Below are 23,405 nucleotides of genomic sequence, written 5' to 3'. Positions count from 1 at the left end.
AGATTGTCAAATGACCTCTTGGACTAAGGGAAATAATGAAGTATTGACTACCTGTGGGGCGGTCTAGGTCCTATTGCCTAAATAAGATAAATAATTTGTTTTTGTTCTCCTCAATTTCTTTGACTCCCCCCCTAAAGTGTTGGTGGTCTAAGATAGGAAAATATTGTTTCTATTGATATGAGAAATATTATTGTAATTCCTTTTGTTTGATATCTTATTTCCGAGTTTTCTTTAACAAGTGTATCTTGTAATTATGTGAAATTATAAATAAATAAATTAAATAATAAAAAATAAATAATAATAAAAAAAATAAAATAATAAAAAATAAAAAAGGCAAGAGGGAGCCTGGAACATTGGAAGTAGTTCTAGAAGCCAACCGAGTGGAGCAGCATCTTGTGCACTTGCTGGGAGCAGTACATCGCAGAGACAGCCAATGCACAAGCAGAATTTCTCAGCCAGAATATTTTGGATCCAGTGACTGGGAACAGAGTCTTTTGGTCTTTTGATGGCATCATAACAAAATATTTAAAAATGTCTTCCCCCACCCCCCATTTGGAAAAGGTTTGACAGCTTGGCCGGTGTTTGATGCTGTTGTTCAGCCTTGGCTGCAACGGGAATCTCTTTACATGCTTTCACCTTGGCTCCTCATTGCCAGCGTACTCTGGAGAGTGGCCAAGCAGCTGTTTTTCAGGATTCTCATAGCTCCAGACTGGTCACTTTGGCCCTAGTAAGTGGATTTAGTTTGCCTCTTGGTGGGTCCTCCACTTCTTCATGGGGATGGGGCCTTGTCAGTACTTGGGGCCCAGATCCCTTTTGGCTTATAGCTTGGCCCTTGAGAGGTGCTGGCTGAGAAATGAGGACTACCCTTTCTTGGTGATTACTATGTTTAAAGGCAGGTATGTAGACTGCAACCTTTCCCCTTGGTGAGAAGAATTAGTCTCTGTACTGGAATTTCTGAAAAAGGGATTGGAGCATGGTTTGGCTTTCAATTCCCTGGATGTCCAGGTTATGGCACTCTTATTTCTGGGGCAAGGTACAGGGTATATCTCTGGCAGCTCACCATGTTGTGTAGTTCTTTCAGGGCACATAAAGCATATTTGGCCTTCTCTCCAGGTAATATTGCTATAATGGGACCTTAATTTTGTACTCTGCGCCCTAGCAGGGCTGTCTTTTTGAGTCTTTGAAGTGAGCCATCCTAAAGGATCTTTTATTATAGACTTTATTCCTGTTGGCTATTTGCTCAGCTAGGTAGGTTTGAGTTGTAGGCCCTTTCCTGCAGAGACCCTACTTATGTTTTGCAGGTGAGTCGGTCTCCCTCGGTACAGTTCCATCATTCGTGCCAAAAGTGGTTTTTCCATTTCAAGTGAATCAGTATTTCCCAACCCTCACATCAGGGGGATCATCAATCTTCCTGAAAGCTCCATAAGTTGAATGTTAGCAGAGTGGTTTTTTTTTTTTTTTTTTGCATTACCTAGAAGTGACAAATTCCTTCCAGACGTCAAATAGGCTCTTTGTTTTGTTTCAGGTCCCACGCAGAAAGGAAGTGGCTTCAGAGTTTTCCATAGCACGGTGGATTAAGGCAGCCATTGAGGTGGCTTCCGTTCTTTGGTCAAAAGCTAAGCTGTGCCTCTAGGACTTTGGGCCTACTCTACAATAGGCACGGGCAACCGCCTAGGCCAGTGATGGCGAACCTATGGCACGCGTGCCAGAGAGGGCATGCAGAGCCCTCTCTGTTGGCACGCGCACCGTCGCCTCAGCCAGAGTCATACTGCCGCTATGAACTGCTGTGTCGGAGCAGAGGAGAGACCCACCGGAAGTTCGTTCCCTCCTCCCTTTGAGTTCCATGCCCCCTCCCTCCGAATTTTAAAAGTCATCTATTTTACCTTGTCGGGGTTAGGACGGCAGCATGCAGGCTCGGCTCGGTGCTTAGTTTAATTTAATTTAATTTTTGTTACATTTGTACCCCGCGCTTTCCCACTCATGGCAGGCTCAATGTGGCAGGCAATGGAGGGTTAAGTGACTTGCCCAGAGTCACAAGGAGCTGCCTGTGCTGGGAATCGAACTCAGTTCCTCAGTTCGCCAGGACCAAAGTCCACCACCCTAACCACTAGGCCACTCCTCCACTCAGTTTTCCCTTCTCTTTCTCTCAGCTCTGGTCCCGCCCTTGCGGAAACAGGAAATGAGGGCGGGACCAGAGCTGAGAGAGAAGGGAAAACTGAAAACTGAACTAAGCACCGAGTCGAGCCTGCATGCTTTTTACCGCTGCTGCCGCCCTAACCCTGACGAGGTAAAATAGATGACTTTTAAAATTTGGAGGTAGGGGGGACCCTAGAACTGGGAGGGAGGTTAAATTGTCCTGTTGGCACTGTGCAATAAATAATTAGATTTTGGGTTGCTGTTTGGGCACTCAGTCTCTGAAAGGTTCGCCATCGCTGGCCTAGGCTAAGACCCTGGCAGTCGCCCCAGAAAACATTTGTAGGGCAGCCATTTAGTCGCCCCCTTCATTCCTTTGTAAAGCATTTACAGGATTGACACTCTTGCTGGGGGTGAAGCATCCTTTGGCAGAACTGTGATTCAGGGGACCTTATCTTCCCCTGCCCCGTAGTGTACTGCTTGTGGAACATCCTGTTCATCTGGACTGATCTAGCAGGATGAAAAGGATTGTAAAACTTATTCGTAGCTATTAATTTCCTTGAATCCTGTTAGTCCAGTCCAGACCTGCCTTCAAAGTGGTTTTCACTTTGAGACTACTGTTATAAATAGTTTCATTAGGGAGGGGCGGTTAATGCCTTCTGCTGTAGTTTCCTAAAGAGGTTTAAATTTGTAAGTTTATTTGGTACATTGAGCTGCGCCTGGCAGTGGCATACTGACATTTTCCAGACTGCATTCTGTACCTTCATTTGCTGGTAGGGGGATAGAACTTATTCATCTGGACTGATGTAGCAAAATTCAAGGAATGGAAATAACAGGTATGAATACATTTTTCACCTTGGAGCTTATCCATAAAATTCCATGTATGGACGGCAGTATTTTCGAAATGCTTGTTTGCCTTCCTACACTACATAAAAATGTTTGAACAAACAGACAGTTACAGAAGGCCTTTTTTTGTTGTTGTTTTGCGTTTTGTTGTTTTTTTACTAGCAAGATGGATCGGCCTCCCAAATGGGTGATGTCTTCTGATAGTGCTGGGGCAGAGTGGTTCTTTCAGAGCTCAGAAAGCACCCCTGCCCTCATGTCATGCCCCCGCTATGAATTAAAACCCATAAGAATCTGTGGCTGGAAAAGACTTCCAGTTCATGGGTCCTTAACCTCACACTCTGTGATAGATCTTTTATTTTTTTCTGTCAAAACACCTTTGTTTCTTTGGAATTCTCTTGGGGCTTTTCTTTGTTTGGGGGAGGGGAAATTTTCAAAAGTTGTTTACCCAGATAAATAGTCTTCCTTGAAATTGCCCACCCTTTTCCCTGGTGAAGGTACCTGGTGGAGGAGTGGCCTAGTGGTTAGAGCACCGGTCTTGCAATCCAGAGGTGGCCGGTTCAAATCCCACTGCTGCTCCTTGTGATCTCGGGCAAGTCACTTAACCCTCCATTGCCTCAGGTACAAACTTAGATTGTGAGCCCTCCTGGGACAGAGAAATATCCAGAGTATCTGAACGTAACTCACCTTGAGCTACTGCTGAAAAAGGTGTGAGCAAAATCCAAATAAATATTTGAGATTCTACATGGAATGTTAATGTTGCTATTCCACTAGCAACATTCCATGTAGAAGCCTGCCCTTGCAGATCAGCAACGCGGCCGCGCAGGCTTCTGTTTCTGTGAGTCTGACGTCCTGCACAGAAACAGAAGCCTGCACGGCCGCGTTGCTGCTTCTACATGGAATGTTGCTAGTGGAGGAGTGGCCTAGTGGTTAGAACACCAGTCTTGCAATCCAGAGGTGGCCGGTTCAAATCCCACTGCTGCTCCTTGTGATCTTGGGCAAGTCACTTAACCCTCCATTGCCTCAGGTACAAACTTAGATTGTGAGCCCTCCTGGGACAGAGAAATATCCAGAGTACCTGAACGTAACTCACCTTGAGCTACTACTGAAAAAGGTGTGAGCAAAATCTAAAAAAATAAAAATAATGATGGACAAGCAACCTTGTCATGAGCCAGCTTACTTTTCCACATTCATAAACAAGTAAAAGTCAGGGAGACATTGTCACATCTAGTTTTGGTTTTTCTGCAGATATTCTATCCTGAAAAGCAAGTGCAAATATCTGTGGAAACTTTTTCCACAATTTTTAAAAACTTGTGTTAAAATACTTTAACGAGATCATTTCATATCCTTGAAAACTTTTGTTAGAAATAACACTTCTCCCCCACCCCCCATACAGAGCACACCCAGCACCAAATAACCTCTCTTTGCGTAATTTTGAAAATTGCCTCCTATGTTTTAATATATTCCTTATTTCTATTCTTATTAGAAAAGAAAACAGAGAGAGAAGGATGACGACGATGCTCTTAGTGTTTGCAGCCTTGAAATTAAGGTAAGTTAAAAATTGTTGGTGTGTTTATATAGGATTAATCCATGAGTTGTGTTTGTTATACTTTTAAAGCGGAATCTTGATATTATATTACATATACGCATATTTTCAAAGCCCTTTGGGAGGCTAAGTTCCATAGGTTTCTGTGGAACTTTGGGAGGCTAAGTGCTTTGAAAATGAGCTCGATAGTAACATACATAGTAGATGACGACAGAAAAAGACCTGCATGGTCCATCCAGTCTGTTCAACAAGATAAACTCATATGTGCTACTTTTTGTGTATACCTGACCTTGATTTGTATCTGCCATTTTCAGGGCACAGACCGTACAAGTCTGCCCAGCACTAGCCCCGCCTCCCAACCACTAGCCCCGCCTCCCACCACCGGCTCTGGCACAGACCGTATAAGTCTGCCCAGCACTATCCCCGCCTCCCAACCACCAGCCCCGTCTCCCACCACCGGCTCTGCCACCCAATCTCGGCTAAGCTTCTGAGGATCCATTCCCTCGGAACAGGATTTCTTTATGTTTATCCCACGCATGTTTGAATTCCGTTACCGTTTTCCTCTCCACCACCTCCCGCGGGAGGGCATTCCAAGCATCCACCACTCTCTCTCCGTGAAAAAATACTTCCTGACATTTTCTTGAGTCTGCCCCCCTTCAATCTCATTTCATGCCCTCTAGTTCTGCCGCCTTCCCATCTCCGGAAAAGGTTCGTTTGCAGATTAATACCTTTCAAATATTTGAACGTCTGTATTAAAACTGTGTATTGCAACAAGAAGGTCAGACAAACATTAAACCAGTGTTCTTAATCCAGGCTTTGACACAGGCAGTCATGTTTTCAGGATCGCGATGAATATGCAGGAGGGATTTGGATGCACTGCCTCTATGTGTGCCAGTCTCTCTCATGCACATCCTGAAACCCTGATTAGTTGGGAACCGCTGCATTAAACTGAATTAAGACAATTATGTTAGAAAATGAAAAGGACTCTTAGATTGTGGGTTTCGAAAAATTAGGAAACTGCAGATGAGAGTGGAGGAGTGGCCTGGTGGTGGACTTTGGTCCTGGGGAACTGAGGAACTGAGTTCGATTCCCACTTCAGGCACAGGCAGCTCCTTGTGACTCTGGGCAAGTCACTTAACCCTCCATTGCCCTATGTAAGCCGCATTGAGCCTGCCATGAGTGGGAAAGTGCGGGGTACAAATGTAACAAAAAAAAAAAAAGACGAGAAGGATCATGCAGTAGAAATCTAAAAACGGAAAAGATTGTGATAAAATGCAATTGATAGTAATCTTGTTTAATTTTTAAGATGTTGTAAAACAATACACTACCAAGATTCCTTTTAGAGCCATTTAGCAGAAAAGTTCAGAAATCTGTCAGACAATACCAAATATTTATTTATTTATTGTATTTGTATCCCACATTTTCCCTCCTATTTGCAGGCTCAATGTGACTTACAATTCATCATGGATACTGGAAATAGAAGTGAATATACATTTGGTTTACAGAGTGTTTTGTGTTACATGGTGGTGAAATACATGATGGTGTTAAAGCAGAAACAAGCATACAAAAAAAGGAAGTCCAAATCTCCCGTAAGGACAGAACAAAACACAAAAAAGGCGGAAGACAACCCAAAACAGACCAAAAACAAGGGAGTTAGAGCGCCAGAAAAGTTTAATAGGACCCTACACGGTCCATGTTTCGGCCAGCAGGCCTTCCTCAGGGGTCCTGAGTCTGACGTTTATAGGTATTCCTCCAAGATATTCGTGAGACAAAACTGAAAAAGCTAAAAAAACTGTCCAAGATCATTCCGTGCTTGCAGATCACTCAGGTCATTAGTGCCCTACGAGACCACAGAATGATCTTGGACAGTTTTTTAGCTTTTTCAGTTTTGACTCACGAATATCTTGGAGGAATACCTATAAACGTCAGACTCAGGACCCCTGAGGAAGGCCTGCTGGCCGAAACACGGACCGTGTAGGGTCCTATTAAACTTTTCTGGCGCTCTAACTCCCTTGTTTTTAGTCTGTTTTGGGTTAAAGCAGAAAGACATTATAAGACAGTTCTGGAAGTTTTAAAGATTATACAGTTACACATGTTGATCTTTGTGATATATCTTGTCAAAGAGATAGGTTTTCAATAGTTTGCGGAAATTGGTCAATTCATAGACCGTTTTCAGGTTACGTGGCAGCGCGTTCCAGAGCTGCGTGCTCGTATAGGATTCGTGAGGAAACAAATAATTTTGGAAAATAGGAGTACTTAGTCAAATGTTAATAGCAAAAAAAGAGACACTAGCCTCCATGTGTGTTACAGAAATAGGAGGTTGAAAGCCGGTAGCAGTGAATTAGGAATGGTATCAGGTCCATCCAGATTCCTCTCCTCCCAATGCCCATTTCCTGTTGCATTTGATGCTAATTGAGCTAGCAGTAGTACATTGTGCTACGTTGTACTTTGCAGCTTAGACCCAATATGTGTGGAGTCGTATGTGCCCCAGCTGCCTCTGGATGGTGGGGTAGGGTGTTTGGCCACTAAATGAATGTATTGGGGAGGGGGATATATGAGGACTGTGTGTGGTGCAGCTGATTTGGGTGGGAAAGAGATGTTCCTGGATGGGAAAGTCTGTCAAAGACCATAGCAAAATGACTTCCTGACATCTAGTCACAATAGAAAAACAAAACAAAACTGAAGAGAAATAATGCTTAGGCACACAGTGCCTACTACTACTACTTAGCATTTCTATAGCGCTGCCAGGGTTACGCAGCGCTGTACAAGTTTAGACAAGGGGAAGGACAGTCCCTGCTCAAGAGAGCTTACAATCTAAAGGTAATAAGCTATGTAGTCAGTGTAGGTATCTGGAATGGGGAAGGTGGTTAGGCGCCAAAAGCAAGGGAGAAGAGATGGGCCATGAGTAAGGACTTGAAAATGGGCAGGGAGGGCGCACGGCGTATGGGCTCAGGAAGTCTGTTCCAGGCATAAGGTGAGGCGAGGCAGAAGGGGCGGAGTCTGGAGTTAGCGGTGGTGGAGAAGGGTACAGATAGGAGTGATTTGTCCTGAGAGCGGAGGTTACGGGTGGGAACATACGGGGAGAGGAGGGTAGAGAGGTAATGGGGGGGCTGCAGATTGAGTGCACTTGAAGGTCAATAGGAGAAGCTTGAATTGTATACGGTAGTGGATCGGGAAACTAATAAAATGCTCTGAAGTGATGCAGCAAGAAAAGCACGTTGGAATGCTGACAGCAAGAATAGTTGCTCTTGGTAGAAACCCCCCAAAGTGGGGCCTGTTTGAGGGACACTGCAAATGTTGCTTCGTTGTCATCTAGACCAGACTAGTCCAGACCAATGGGTTATGTCCATCTCCCAGCGGAAGGCGACAAAGAAAATAGTTCCAAGTAGCTCGCCCTCTTAAAGGTATCATGCAGCCTGGAATGTTCAATATTTTCTCAGTCTCCTAGCGGATGGTGGACGGATCATGCAGCTTCTCATGGTGACTGGATGTTAGCTCCTGTCCCAGCTTTGTTCAGGAGAACAATGGAGCCAAGGGTGTTCTGATAGCCCAGACTTGGGCAGTTTGTGATGACACTCGGTGACCTTGGGTCCCTCATCTACCAGCTAGGGGATACCCAGTACTTCTGGTTCCCTTCCCTCCTCTCTACCTTGCCTGGTGGCCTTTCTGGCACAGCAATGGTTAATGGTGTCATGAAGCACCTTTAACTACCCTGTGGGGCTCGTGTCCTTCAATTTGAACAGGTTTGGCTTGGTTCCTTCTGCCTCTAAGGTAAGCTATCCTTTTTTGTTTCTATTCCTGAGAGGATGCTTTATTAGTTTTTTTTTCCTGGGACACAAAGTTTATAGACGTCTAAAAAAAAATAAAAAAAAACCCTCACCTACTACTGCTACTATTTAACATTTCTAAAGCGCTACTAGGGTTACGCAGCGCTGTACAGTTTAACAAAGAAGGATAGTCCCTGCTCAAAGAGCTTACAATCTAATAGATAAGAGTGAGACAAATATAGGACAATCAAGCCATTGTGACATCACTGATGAGGTTGGCTCTTAGGCATTGGTGGAATGAGGCATTATGACATCACAATCTCAGCTCTGGTTAAATCACTGCTATATGTAATACTACTACTACTACTTAACATTTCTAAAGCGCTACTAGGGTTACGCAGCGCTGTACAGTTTAACAAAGAGGGACAGTCCCTGCTCAAAGGAGCTTACAATCTAAAGGACGAAATGTAAAGTTGGGGCAGTCTTGATATCCTGAATGGAGGTATAATGGTTATGTGCCGAAGGCGACATTGAAGAGGTGGGCTTTGAGTAAGGATTTGAAGATGGGCAGCGAGGGGGCTTGGCGTATGGGCTCAGGGAGTTTATTCCACGCATAGGGTGAGGCGAGGCAGAAAGGGCGGAGTCTGGAGTTGGCAGTGGTGGAGAAAGGGTACTGAGAGGAGGGATTTGTCCTGTGAGCGGAGGTTACGGGTAGGAGCGTAAGGGGAGATGAGGGGCTTTTTCCCCATTTTCTTTTCCCTTTCCTTGCTTACGCAATTTTCAATGTTTTCTGGTTCTTCATGGCGACGGTTTTTCCTTCCCTTGTATTTTATGGTGGGCTCTTTGAGTGAAAAGTTTTGCCGGCTGGTTCCTTTTACCGACAGGAGCGTTTTCTTTCTCCTTATGGCAGAGAGACACTTTGTCTCTTTGTGGTGCTTCCTTTCTTTTTTTATTTCGGGGGGGGGGGGGGGGGGGTTGGCATTTTTCTTCGGTCAATATTTTCCACCGTCGGAACTCTTTCCTGTCGGGGTTTCCGTGGGCCACTTGCCTTTGGCGTTCTAGCGGGAGCAGTGCGCAGTGCTCTTCTGTCAGGCAGGGCGGTGAGCGTCTGGTACTGGGGTTTCTGCTAAGGCGACACTTCTCACCGCCTCATCTCTGACGGGGGTAATTGTTTTGGTTGCGCACATGCTGAAGTTTCTGCTCAGATGCTGGCCTTCAGAAGTGCATGGAAATGCCTTGGCTCTCTGTGGAGCTCTGGCTTTTGAGTGCCCCCCCCCCCCCCCCCCCCCAGTTCATTTGCTTAGTGTGTTTCTTGCCACATTCCTCGGGACTCTTGATCACATTTTCATGGCCTGGATTCCTTGGCTGGTCTTTCTTTTTCTTTGTGGACGGCTCCAGTGTTCTTTGGGCCTTGTCTCAGGTCCTGGCGGCTCAGAGCGTCTCGTTGCCAGTATGCAGTGTGGCTCTTGTTAGGTCACTACCTTTGCTGTGTTTCCGAGGCTGCTACTTTCTCCAGATGATGTGCTGCTCTTTTTTTGGAGGGTGGATTTGTTCACAGCAGCTTCTCGGCAGTGTTAATGCTGCTTCCCTTCACCGCGGATTGCGGTTCGTTCGTTCTGGTGGGTGCGGCTCACCATCTGCCATTTCTTTTTTTTTTTTTTCCAGCAGCACCCTCTCTGTAGGGTAGTACTCCCTCCGTTTTCTTGGGGATGCAGCATGACTTGGGTGAGTCTGTCTTAGTCTCCATTAGAGGTTTTTGTTTTTTTTCCTCTCTGGCCTGCACCTTAGTCTCTGCGGATAGGTGCTTCCCCAACCCTGCGGGGTCTGCTCTCCTCCATTTCAGTGGGTGACCCACATCTTCTCCTTGTGGGGAGCTCATCTTTTGTTCTCTGTGTGGGTGTCAGCTTAGCTGGTTTTGTTGGAACGCGGCTTTTTTTCTTTTGGGAAAGCACCTCTTCACCCCCGCTTCTCCTTTGGGAGGGTGACGGGGTTCATCTTTGACAACCTATTTGCAGTTCCCTCTCATCTCAATAAAGCACCCCTTTTCCTTACTCTCCAGTTCGGCATAGTGTTAACGGGGCTGTATGCCTCCAGCTTACAGACGCATCTTTCTCTCTATAATTTTAGTGTGGCCCATTCCTGCTTGTGGCTGCCTATCTTGCATCAGCCTGTCTATAGAAGCAGTCTCCTTTCTCTGGAAGAAGTTGAGTACTCCATTTCTGGTCAGCAGCTCCAAGGGTAGAGCAGGACATTGTTCTGATGCTGGCTGTGCTTCTTTCTCTAGTGCGACGTGGAGCTTTACTCTTTCCCTGGAAGTAGTGTCGCTCCTTTGGGGTAGCCCCCATTTCTCTAGATCAGGATGTACGGCATCACTTCTTTGCTCTATGTTGAGCACCATTGTCTGCTAGACATCGTTCCGTCATTAGATGGGTAACTTCTCTACAGCATTGCATGTCGAGTACTGTTTCCTTGCTGACTGGGGAACATCGTTCCATGGCTGGATGTTGCTCGTGACTCTTTCTTTGGATGTAGAGAGCTGCGCCCTCTCCATTGGCCTGTTTAGCACACCTGATTGGTGATAGAACTCAGCTTGCTCTTTCGTTATAGAGCACAGTTTCTTCTTTGGCTGTAGGCTGATCCTGCCCTCTTGTTTGAGGAGTGCAGCCCCATCTAGCCATTGCAAGCACAGCATTGGCATTTATGTTGGCACTCAGAGTCGGCGTTGACTGCAGCGCGCAGTTCTTTTCCTGCTAGTGCAGTATAGCTACCTTTTTGGAAGTTGAATTTTCTACAAGTGAAGCCTGGCTCTCTTCCTGGTGGTTGAGTGTGGCTCAGTCTCAGGCCGTGGGGTGCAGAGCCACCCCTGATTTTTTTTTTTTGGGGGGGGGGTAGGTAGCTGTGTTCTAGTTGTGGAGACTTACTACCTCGGTCCCTGTGCAGTATTGCTCCATCTATGGCCAATCGCCTTTGCCCCATTTCTGGTCATATGGCATTACTTCGGCTTGGCCCGATTACTGCTGTGGTGTCTCTCTGGGAGTTGAATGTAGGTCCCTTTCTGGAGTCAGTTTTCCCTTGTCTCTGGCTCTGTGCCGTAGGCTTGTTTTTGGCGTTGGATCAGGAGGCCATTTCTGGCCGTACCACGGGTTGGCCTGTATGGAGCGTTCCTCGGTTCTTAGATCGCCTTATCGCTGGTGGTGGTGGAGATGCGGCTATGTTGGTGGTGTCTACTGCCATCCTTGCATCTGTGGCTTTGATTCGGTCTCTCAGTTGATGGAAGCTCTGATACCCTTCCTGATCAAGGGAACTTTGTGTCTCTTCCTAAGAAGTAGGCCTCGATTCCATGTTTGCTTGTAAAACGGGGTTCCATTTTGGGGATGTCCGCTGGGTTCCATCCTTATACATAGTGCGCGGACTCTTCTCTGGTGGTACTTCTTTGCCCTCTCTGTCTCTGTTACGGCAGGATTGTGGTGCAGTTCCTGCCCAGCATGTGGACCATACTTTTATCCTTTCTCGGCGCCTAAGCTTATGGTGCACTGGAACTTCTGTTGTGGCCTGTACGTAGTTCAAGGCTTTACAACGGGGTTGCTCATAGTCAGAGTTCAAGGCACGGCATCTTTGTTCCTGTAGCTGAGCAGAGGTAGTCTGTAGTCTTTGGGTTTGGACAGTATTTATTTTTCAGTTTTCGGTCTCTGACAGCTTTGCAGGATATAGCCGCTCTGCACAATCGGTGTGCTTTTGCTGTTGCTTTCTCATGGGTTGCTTTACTTCTTTGTGGTGGCCTCATGTTGATTGTCTACCGTGGCAGCAGTGTGCCCTGTTTTTACAGGAACTTCCTTTATTCTCTTCTCCTCTATCCAGCTGTCATGCTAATGTGGCCCTGCTTAGCTTCACGTTTGCTGGTATTTTTGTTCCTTTGTTCAACCCCTAATGGTGTTCTGGACTGGTCTGGTATAGATGACAAGGAAGGAAAACTTTATGTTCTTCCCTGATAACTTTCTTTCCTTTAGTCATACTAGACCAGTCCAGACGCCCTCTCTAGTGTGATTACTTCACTTTTTTTTGATTCTCTAAGGTTACTTTCTGGCATCTGTGTGACTGGATGCCCACGGGCATTCCATCAAGTAGACATTATTTATCTTTCTTCTTACCACCATGCTATGCCAGTCATGTGAGACGCGAGGGAATTTTCAGCATCGAGCCTTCTGCATCGCTTCAGGTATCTGACTAGTGGTGTTGAGACACAGGTCAGAGAGTACGTTGCATTACTGCACATTTTCTAGAGGATGTTTCCTTCACCTTCCTTTGGTGGCGCAGGAGTTCTGGGAAGCCCAGTGCTCGGGTGGTTTCCATATTTACTTTTCTTGTGTTTCTCTTGTAGAAGTTATGGGCGCCATTGCTTGGCTTTTTGAAATACTGAGCATTCCAGGCTGCATAATACCCTTAAGAGGGTGAATTATTTGGAACTGTTTTTCTCTGTCTCCTTCTGCTGGTGGATGGACATAGCCCATTGATCTGGACTTGGCTGGTATGATTAAAGGAAAGAAAATTGTCTTTTAAGAACATAATTTTTCCATATACCCAGGGGACATTTTCCATATCAGCGTTATCTTATGTCACCTATCAGTGTGACTAGACTATTCACCTTTTCTTCAGAGAAAAACCATGGCCATAATTCTTAGGGCAGAATTGGACAAACAGAAACCTGAGATAAAGGATTATGAGAATTGTCAGACCGTCAGTGATGGAAACATTTACTACTTTAAAATTTTGTCTGCATTTCATTCTTTGAAAGGTTTATATTTATAGACCCATATTATTCAAGGGATGTTTTAACCTTTACTGCTGGAGAATCACTAAAGTAAACATAGCTTTATTTCTGATTATTATGCCTGACTTTTCTTTTGTTTAATGCTCGAGAGACAACAATCTGGTTGCTAACAAATACTGATAATGTATATGTTCATCAAAAAGTAAACATTGGGCTTGCTCAAAATGAATCATTCCTCAACATGCAGTACAGAGGACTTAACTTGAGGTTTCACGTAGACAAACATAAAACTCTGAATCAAAATTCAAGTCCTGATTTGTTACAAGGGCCTCTTGAAGAGTTTCAACAGAAAAGCCAATAACATAAGGAATACTTTTGAAGAGAATGCAAAATGCAGTCATTCAAGAGAGCTGACCAAATGCGGAATGGGCAATAATTTATGCAAACAATATAACTTTATTAACTTAAACTTTACTAATGCATTAAAAACAAGGACTTGGCATCTTGAATACTTATGAATCCCTAAAAAAGAAGCCCTGTTTGGAGTAATGTCAAATTATCCTGTGTGTACTTGGGCCTCATTAGCTAATATAGTTGAAATGTTAATCATGTAGCAACAAACGGAGGGTTTCAGGATCAGTTGGATCCCACTTAGAATCTGGACTGGCTTATTTGGCTGATTCCCTTTATGATCTTGTGCGGACTTCAGCCAAACAGATGGCTCTGGCGGTTTCCTCTCGCAGTTCCTCAGGGGGGAAAGGAGCAGAGTTCATCCCTACTTGGACAACTGGTTGATTCGGGCTGACTTTCTACAGGAGAGTCACCAGGCCACCGGCCGAGTCATAGCCTGTTCAGCCCTTAGGTTGGGTTGTCAACCTTCCCAAGAGTCACCTGATTCCGTCTTAAACCCTGGACTATCTTGGGGTCCGCTTTGGCACAGCTCAGGGCCGAGTTTTCTTTCTGGAGGACAGGTGGGTCAAGCTTCACTCTCGGATTCGTAGTCTCCTATGGTTGTTGAGCCCCCTATGTGCAGATGTTGGGCTCCATGGTGGCCACTCTGGAGGTGGTGCCGTGGGCACGGGCTCACATGTGTCCTCTACAGCTTTCGTTCCTGAGCAGGTGGTCGCCAGTGTCTCAGGACTATCGGCACTGTCTCCTGTGGATCCCACAGGCCTGACACAATTTGGCCTGGTGGCTTCACAACCCCCATTTGATGAAGGGGATGCCACTTGCAGCTCCGCATTGGGTGGTCGTGATGACAGATACCAGTCTGACCAATTGGGATGCTCATTGTCTCCATCATTACTGATGGAGCACTTGGATTGGACTGTACTGGAGGTAGCATGGCCGCTCAATCAGCTGGAGCTGCGGGTGGTGATGAATGCCTTACAGGAGTTTCAGGATCTTCTGACATAGGGCGGTCCGAGTTTTTTCGGACACTGATGGCGATGGGTTACATCAATCGCCAGGGTGGCACTCCGAGCCAGGTTCTCATCTCCTGGATCCAGTGGAGTGGGAACTGTCCAAGTAGGCGTTTTGCCTGATTTGCCGAAAATGGGGCACACCAGTGATGGACCTGATGGCGACCCAAGCAAATGCCAAGGCGCTAGTCATTTTCAGCAGAAGGAAAGAATGTGGGTCTGCCGGGCTGGACGCGCTGCTCCTGCTGTGGCCCGAGTTAGCACTGCTATGTCTTCCCTCCATGGCCCTTTTTAGGCAGGGTCCTGCACAGCATCAGGCAGTAACGGGGTCGAGACATCCTAGTGGCTTCAGATTGGCTGCGATGCCCTTGATATGCAGACTTGGTTCATTTCGTAGAGCCGCCTCTCCGACTTCTGGTCAGCTCCAGTCTCCTTCACCAGGGGCCGGTTCAGATAGAGGATCCTTACCACTTTGGTCTTACGGCCTGGCTCTTGAGTGGTCATGTTTGAGGAAAAAGGGCTATTTGGGTGCGGTGATAGCTGATTTGTTGCAAGCTCAAAAACGATCTACTTCAATGGCATATTCCCAGGTGTGGCATGGTGTGAGGCTTGCGCTTGGTGGTCTTTCCTTTTTTTTTTTTTTTTTTTTAAGTCTTTATTAAATACTGAGTCACAACATAGAAATCACAGAATAATATAAACCCCTGGTGTAAGAGAGAAAATTCCCAACATGCCGGAACAGTTATGGTAAAGTCTCACAAATCGCTTGGTCTCCTTTTAAGATGTTGACCTTTTTGCAGGATGGTTTGCAGAAAGGACTGGCCTATAATTCGCTTCAGGTGCAGGTGGCGGCTCTGACCTGTTTCTGGGCCGAGTGTCGGGTTTGTCCCTGGTTGCTTACCTAGATGTTGTCCACCTCTTAAGGGGAGTTCTCCATCTTCGTCCTCCACTGCACAGGCCTTGTCCAGCCTGGAACCTGAATTTGGTCCTTAGGGCATTACAAGGAGCACCTTTTGAGCCTTTGCGCAGGGCTTCTGACAAAGATCTCGCCTTAAAGATGGTGTTTTTGGTGGCTATGGCGTCAGCGTGGAGGGTCTCAGAGTTACAGACACTATCATGTTGAGATCCCTTTTTGCAATTTTTGGAGTCTGGCATCACCCTGCGGACGGTGCCTTACTTTTTGCTGAAGATCCTCTCGGCATTTCATATCAATCAGCCTCTGTTTCTTCCGGCTTTTCAAGAGGAGGATTATCCTACAGATTTCCGGACACTTTGGCTTTTCGAATTCTTCTCCGCTACGTGCAGATGTGTAATGAGTTTCGGTGGTTGGATCATCTGTTCGTTTTCCTTTCTGGTTCTTGATGGGGTGACGCTGCTTCCAAGGCTACTATCATCAGATGGATCAAGGACCTGATTTCCTCTGCTTATATCTTGAATGGCCATGTGCTGCCAGAGGCGTTGAGAGTCCACTCCACTAGGGTGCAAACCGCTTTGTGAGTGGAAATGTCTCAGCTATCCCTAGATGTGATCTGTCGGCCAGCTACTTGGGCATCTCTCCAGTCTTTTTCTCGGCACTATAGAGTGGATACGGCCACTAGGTCTGATGCTGCTTTTGGAGCGTCTGTGTTAGCACAGAGGGTTATGGTTTCCCTTCCTCTTTAGGAATTGCTTTGATACATCCCACCAGTTCCTCCCTTTTTTGTATGTCGCACGTTCTGTTTGGTGTGTTTGTGTTCTGTTCCTTTCCTGTTTATTTAGGTTGTTCAAAAAAAAAAGTGCAAAAAGGAACAGACAAGATTGGTGTGGCTTGCGTCAGTTGTTGGTGTACAGTCTGTGAGGAAGATTTTTGTTTCGTGCTTGACTTCTACTTTGTGATGAGAAATATACTGGCTGATGAAGGGGATGGTCATCCAGTATCACTCACTTCAGTTTAAGTAATTTCTATCTCCACCTGCTCGTAGATGGCCACAACCCATCAGTTGCTGGATTCATCTGCTGCAGCTAAAGGAAAGAAAATTATCAGGTAAGACATAATTTTACCTTAGCTGGATTTAGGATCCATGATTACATGCTCCCAGGGTAGAAGTTCTCTTTCTCAAGTTTCTTGGGACTGAAGTTACCAACTTAGGGAGTCCAGATTTCAGGATGTTTTTATTATTATTTTGATTTAATTGAATTAATAGGCAGTTAAAAATGTTACTTCTTCTCTAGGGCTGGCATTAAAAAATCAGCATGAAATGAAGCAAAAAAAAAAAAAACACTTCAGTGCGCTTTCTCACATGGAAGTAATTCTGGTCTGTTGCATACATTTGCATGGGAAGTGTGCTAAAATTAAAACATGTTGAAGCATGTTTTTTTTAGTGCTAAAAACCCATATTAAAGATGGGAATTAACCTGGAAAAATCATTCTAAAACTTTGTGGGGTTTTATTTTTGTTTGTTTTCTACTCAAGTTTGTGCTAATATCAGAGTCAAAGTATGATTGGAGTGAGGGTTATAAGCAAATGAAATCTCGTGGAACTGGATCCCAGTTCTGGTTTCAGTTGAGCTGGAAGTACAAAAGAGTAAGAGGAAACAGGTTAAAAAAACAAACGCAAGCTTATTCATCCTTACTTTCATTAGTGAGTAATATAGAAATGGAGGTGTAGCCTGCTGGTTATAGCAGCAGGCTGAGAATAGGGAAGCCAGGTTTGAACCTTGCTGCTGGTCCTTGTGATCTTGGGCAAGTCGCTGAACGCTCCAGGGATGGGAAAATACCTACTGTACCGTAATGTAACTCACCTTAAACTAGTACCGAAAAGGCCTGAGCTAAATCTAAAATCTGATCCTTTGTCATATTGCATTTGTAGATGAGAGGAGGTGGAGATGGCATTCCATCTGAAATGTATTGAACTGTGATGGATCAAAGAGACCCGCTCTTAACTACATGAAATGTAGTGTTTGGAGAATATTAATTGTGAAGATTAAAAGCAATAAATATGTTCCTTGTTCGTGGGGTTTTTTTTTTTCTTCTTCTTCAAAGCATTGTAGTTTCGTAGAACAATTTTAACATCAATCTGTAAAGGTGAAGCCACAGTCATTGTGACTCCTACACACAGCAGCATAGATTAGGTTCAGGCTCTGAAGTTAGAACAGTGACAAACAAGTGGTTAGGAAAACATGCATTTATTTCAACATTTAGATGTGGAGGCCTAGACTATGTAGAGTCAACTCATCTGTTTTCATTTAATCGTGAAACAGAGGTTTGAAGCTCAGAAAAATTAAATCACAAAAAGCCATTGAACATCTGAACAGCGTTTTCTTGCAGAAAAGTAATGTGCTTTATTACCGTAGATGTTTATAACATGATTAAAATACATCTTATTTGAATTGTCAGATTGTCTTATTTTCATTGTTTAAAATAGTAATTACAATAAACTTGGATCTGTATCGAGTGGCAAATCTTCCTCCTTTAATCTGGGGGGTGGGGGTGGGGAAGGAATTAAATTCAATCAAGTAGGTCTCTTAGAGGCATATTTTCAAAGCACTTTGGGAGGCTAAGTTCCATAGGTTTCTATGGAACTTTGGGAGGCTAAGTGCTTTGAAAATGAGCCTCATAGTAAATCAACTATGTACATATTACTCTACTTTAATTTTATAATCTAATTACATCATCCTGACTATCTTTGTTTAATTTGAGCACAGATTGCACAAAAAAGTTGTCATTCTTAAGTTTGGTAGTCTTTATTTAAAAAAAAAAAAAAGCCCAAGAGCATTCGCCTGGTTTTGGCTATTAACAGCAAAAGTAAAACCTCAGAATGCTGGCTTTCATAAATGGAAATACAGATTGTAAAAGTGATGTATGACTGCATTTTAGTTTATGTCCTAGGCTGGAACACTCTGTTATGTGGTTTTAGGAAACAACTCTCCAGCTTCAAAAAGGATCTTTGTACTAGCACAAGCTACTGCATTCACCAAGAAGCTTGTGGATAGGATAACTTTGTGAAAGTCATCCAGGTAGAGAAGCAGAAGTTTGGCTCTGTATTTATTTATTTATTTATTTAATTTTTGTTACATTTGTACCCCGCGCTTTCCCACTCATGGCAGGCTCAATGCGGCTTACATGGGGCAATGGAGGGTTAAGTGACTTGCCCAGAGTCACAAGGAGCTGCCTGTGCCTGAAGTGGAAATCGAACTCAGTTCCCCAGGACCAAAGTCCACCACCCTAACCACTAGGCCTCTCCTCCACTGTTGCTACTATTGGAGATTCTACATGGAATGTTGCTATTCCACTAGCAACATTCCATGTAGAAGTCGGCCCTTGCAGATCAACAATGTGGCCGCGCAGGCTTCTGCTTCTGTGAGTCTCACAGAAACAGAAGCCTGCGCAGCCTTCTACATGGAATGTTGCTCGTGGAATAGCAACATTCCATGTAGAATCTCCAATAGTAGCAACATTCCATGTAGAATCTCCAATAGTATCTATTTTATTTTTGTTACATTTGTACCCTGCGCTTTCCCACTCATGGCAGGCTCAATGTGGCTTACATGGGGCAATGGAGGGTTAAGTGACTTGCCCAGAGTCACAAGGAGCTTCTGCCTGTGCCTGAAGTGGGAATCGAACTCAGTTCCTCAGTTTCCCAGGACCAAAGTCCACCACCCTAACCATTAGGCCACTCCTCCACTGTATATTTAAAATTATGTTAGTATTATAAATGGTTGGGCGAATATAGCACCGCCAGTGCCACAGACGTCAGGGAAAGCTATTTTTTAAATGAATATCTTCAAAAAGAAAGAGCACAAGTACTAGTGAGTTTATAGATATAAGCAGCATTTCATACACACAGGATGTAATTTTGCTACTTAGTGTAAGTGGCTGATTTGGAAGTCTGCTTATGTGAGAGCGGCTAATTAGGGAGCGGTTCTCTGATTTTCTCCCAAGGAGGCAGTTTTGAACACTAGAGACAGCACAGTTCCCCCCTACAAGCCAGGGGCGTAGCCACGGGTGGGCCTGGACAGGCCCAGCCACTTTTGCTCCAGGCCCGCCCAGCCTCTTCTGCCCGCTCTCCCCGTCCGCGTGGTCTGCTCACTTTTACTGCCCTGAAGCGCCGTTCTCCCTCCAGCACCGGCGATTTCCCATAGCCAGTCATCGGGGCCTCTTCTCAGGCATGTCCCGCCTACTCTGCAACTTCCTGCATCCCACCTTTGCGGAAAACAGGAAGTTACAGAGTAGGGATGCGCCTGAGAAGAGGCTCCGACGACGTCCGCTGGCAGAAGGCTGGCTATGGGAATCGCCGGTGCTGGAGGGAGAACGGCGATTCAGGGCAGTAAAAATGACCAGAACTGACCATGTGCAGGGGGCTGTTGCGGGGGGGGGGGGGGGGGGGTGGTAGCGGGTGGAGAGGAAATGCGAGGCCTGTGCCCATCCAGTCCACCTCCAGGCCCATCTAAAAAATTAAACTCTGGCTACGCTGCTGCTACAAGCACACCTTCAAACTCCAGCTCCAGACTTGGTTAGCTGGGCCTTTTGCATGATTTGAAGCATGTGTGCATGCGAGCGGGGAAATTTTTCAGAGGTAATCGTGTATACTGCCATTCTGAAATACAGAATATACTTTATAGCAGGGATAGAGACCCAGGCAGGTCACATTTTGAGTATATCCACAACGAATATGCATGAGAGAGATTTTGCTCCTGCTGAAATTCTGCACGACTGCACAGCACAGAATTTGCGCAAAAATTCACAACCAGAGTCTGTTGATCACCGTTGAAACGTCAACAGGGACTGGTTTTAACTTTTTTCTTCTGATTAACTTTTTCAGGGGTCTAAACAAGCGTAAACATAATGAGAAACGTAATAGGCAAAAATCATTAAAATTAAAATAAATTTTGATACTGAAACATGAGTGAAAAATAATGGCTTAGATAGAACCTTCAAAATAAAATGGGTAACTAAAATTAAAATGTAAAACAAGTGTAAAAAATGAGTGTGAAGAAATAGGGTGTGGAATAAATTCTTAAAAAAGACCGTTGTGTCAAAACGTGAGGCACTTGAATAAGCACAGACGTAGTAGTGATGCGTCTGTGCTTACTCAAGTGCCTCACGTTTTGACACAACGGTCTTTTTTTAAGAACAACTTTATGTTGCCATTTCAAGCCTTCTGTTTTTCAACCTAAATGCAAGATTAGACCATTAGTCTTTCCTTAAGACATAAGACTCCTGATGCAGGCCATCAGGCCGAAACACAGCGTTGTGTTGAGTCATTCCTAAGGAACTATTAATAAACTGTTTTATCATTAATTATTTGTTTGGTTCCAGTTATTTCGACAAGCCTGGTTCACTTTTCCCACTCCTTTTACTTCTGTGGACAAATTCTAGTAACAGGAGTAGTGAATATTGTGAAAGGAATGTATTACTATATAAGTGAAGATAGGTTACAGTGCAGAACAAGGTAAAGGGAATGAATAAATAACTAAAAAAAAAAAAAAGGTAAAAAATATAGTAACCATTGTGCCTAAGAAGAGAACACACGCCGTAGCAGTAAACTAGTAAGCTCACGGGGATACAAATAGAAAAAGCATCAGCAATAACTTGGAGCGATATGCACTGTAAAGGAAAAAGGCAGTTAAAGCAAGGAAATGCAAAAACCCGGTGAATGAAATAGCCAAGAAACAGAGAAACGTCTAAAGAGAAAGTACCTGCATATAAACATAAGGACTAAGAGGGTGGAATAAAAGCTGTCACCCCCCCCCCCCCCCCGTAAAAATCTATATACATAAAACTCACCCTCAACGTTCTGAAGACAGTGACGTCAGTGAAGCCAAGCCCTGACTTCCTTCAAAAAGGTTCGAAGGTTCGTGGTGGTGAAGCCGCCAAAATCGCTCTGAGCCCTGCCCTCGAGGGAGGAGCAATGGCAGAACAACGAAGGGGTTGGCAGGGAGGGAGACGGGGGGGTGGGAAATCGCTACGGGCCCCGCCCTCAAGGGCGGAGCAATGGCAGAACAGCCAAGGGGTTGGCAGGGAGGCGGGGGGGTGGGAAATCGCTACGGGCCCCGCCCTCGCGTCAAACGTCATGACGTTGAGGGCGGAGCAATGCCACAACAACGAAGGGGTTGGCGGGGGGGGGGGGGGTGTTGCCGACGAAAACCTTGCTAGCGGCCGTTTCATTTGCTCAGAAACGGGCCTCTTTTACTAGTATCAAAATAAGAGGACCATAAAAAGAAGACAAAAAGCTGGAGATGGACAGACAAGTCTAAAGGATGCAAAACGAAGCGAGTATAAATGGGACGCACAAAACTAGGAAAACCACTAGGGAACACAAAGTAGGCCGCTGGCTGGCCCTAAAGAGAGACCCAAAGTGGTAAGGCAGACATGCCAGTGAAACTGAAAACCGGAGCACACCCAAAACAAGTGGAAACAACAGGTTCTGTATAACCAAAGAACCGTGGCAAGTGAAAAGGGCACAAAAGGAGAAAAAAAGTCAAATGTAAAAACAGTGCAGGCAGAAAAAAGGGATCGAGAGAAAGGGGGGGGGGGGGGACGAGAAGGCGCATCAGAAGTATAGAACAGGCAACTATAGTGGAAGCAGAGTGATACAGCATAACAAAGACACTCCGATAGGGGCCAGCGGAGAAATCCGAACGGCGAAGAAAAAATGCCTCTCTCTGAAATCTGTTAAATACATCTCTTAGCAATGCAAACTTAGAATAGGGAAAATTCAGAATTCTTAGATTCAAGTTGCTTGCATAGTTTTCCAAATTGTAGTTGCAATTTTACAGTGTAGTGCCAATCTATCTCTGGTCTGAAATTGATTTTGCTGAATCGGAATCACTATTGATTCCAACTGTGTAATTTTAACAGAAACAGTTTCAAATTGCCTCTTTTAAAACTCTCACTTGAGTTGCATTATTCAGGGAAACTGCTGCAAAGGAAATATATACTTTATGAAGGGCTTTTAGAGCAACCCAGATGGAATCCAGCGATATGTCAGCCGGTCTTAACCAAGGGCTGTAAAGCTGCTGCACACAGCGTTGGTTCGATCCCTTGAGATGGCTCCTCACAGTCAGCTATCGCAGCCCCAGCCAAAGTATCCTGGGCCGCCTCCAATTCCAGCATCAAGGCTACTCCCAAAGCAGCCATGTTCCGCTGCATAGATGGTACGAGAGAATGCTTCTCCACCACAGATCCAGCACCGGTATCACCCAGCTGTGAATTCTGTTCCCGATCCTCTGCCATCTGCAGATTAGGAGGCGTCATGGGTCCAAATGGCTGAGCGAATAATCGCTCTCCAACTCAGGGCTCTTCCTGGTGCCAAGCATAGCAGAAATGCCCACACGCGATGGACAAGCAAAAACCACTATGGAGGTTTGCTGCAGCATAGAGGTTCCAGACTTCGGGGGAGAAGACTCTTCAATTTCCCTTTTCACTTTGGCATACTTCTCTGCAAAAGGAGCTGTCTAAAAGCACCACAATCAAGGTAAATTAATATAAGAATGAGGAGCGCTCTTAACTGGATTTCTTAATGGTAGCTGTCTTGGTTTCTTCAGTCTATCCCTATATCACATTTTAATACTTCCCAGCCACAGGAAGTATCTCAGATTCCAAGCAGGGTCTTCATGTCTAGCAGTAGTTGCAGCATCGCTATGCAGACTGGGAGTTTATATGTTTCCCTACCTGGACAATTGGCTGGTCAAGAGCACATTGCAGGAAGGAGCACAAGAGTCAATGTGGAGAACTATTCAGGTGCTGGAGCTCCTGGGGTTCATCATCAACTACCCCAAGTCCCACCTTATACCAACTCAATGTTTGGAATACATAGGAGCCCTGCTCGATAATGGTGTAAGCTCAAGCTTTTCTGTCCCTAGCACGAGCAGATGCCTTGATAACACTTGCCTCACAGGACTGAAGCAGCATTGTTAGGCCACATGGCCTCCATGGTGCACGTTACT

The 23,405-nt window shown here is 45.1% G+C and overlaps 1 protein-coding gene across 2 annotated transcripts in view; it reads left to right on the top strand.

Annotated features, from left to right (window-relative positions):
• LOC115478772 (neuroepithelial cell-transforming gene 1 protein-like) overlaps positions 1–17,471 on the top strand; it is a 47,903-nt gene extending 30,432 nt beyond the window's left edge. Inside the window, exons 3-5 of one of the 2 annotated variants that reach the window (XM_030216371.1) lie at positions 4,463–4,525; positions 16,440–16,501; positions 17,327–17,471. In XM_030216371.1, coding sequence (XP_030072231.1) covers positions 4,463–4,525; positions 16,440–16,501; positions 17,327–17,330 — 129 coding nt within the window. In that variant the 3' untranslated portion in view covers positions 17,331–17,471. The remainder of the gene's footprint in view (positions 1–4,462; positions 4,526–16,439; positions 16,502–17,326) is intronic. The other variant, XM_030216372.1, reaches the window with a different exon arrangement.
• The last annotated feature ends 5,934 nt before the right edge of the window (positions 17,472–23,405 follow it).

Source organism: Microcaecilia unicolor, chromosome 10 (genome assembly GCF_901765095.1).
Source record: "Microcaecilia unicolor chromosome 10, aMicUni1.1, whole genome shotgun sequence".
Lineage (NCBI taxonomy): Eukaryota > Metazoa > Chordata > Amphibia > Gymnophiona > Siphonopidae > Microcaecilia > Microcaecilia unicolor.
Note: the sequence above shows the minus strand (reverse complement) of the source record. Positions and strands in the feature narration are given on the sequence as shown.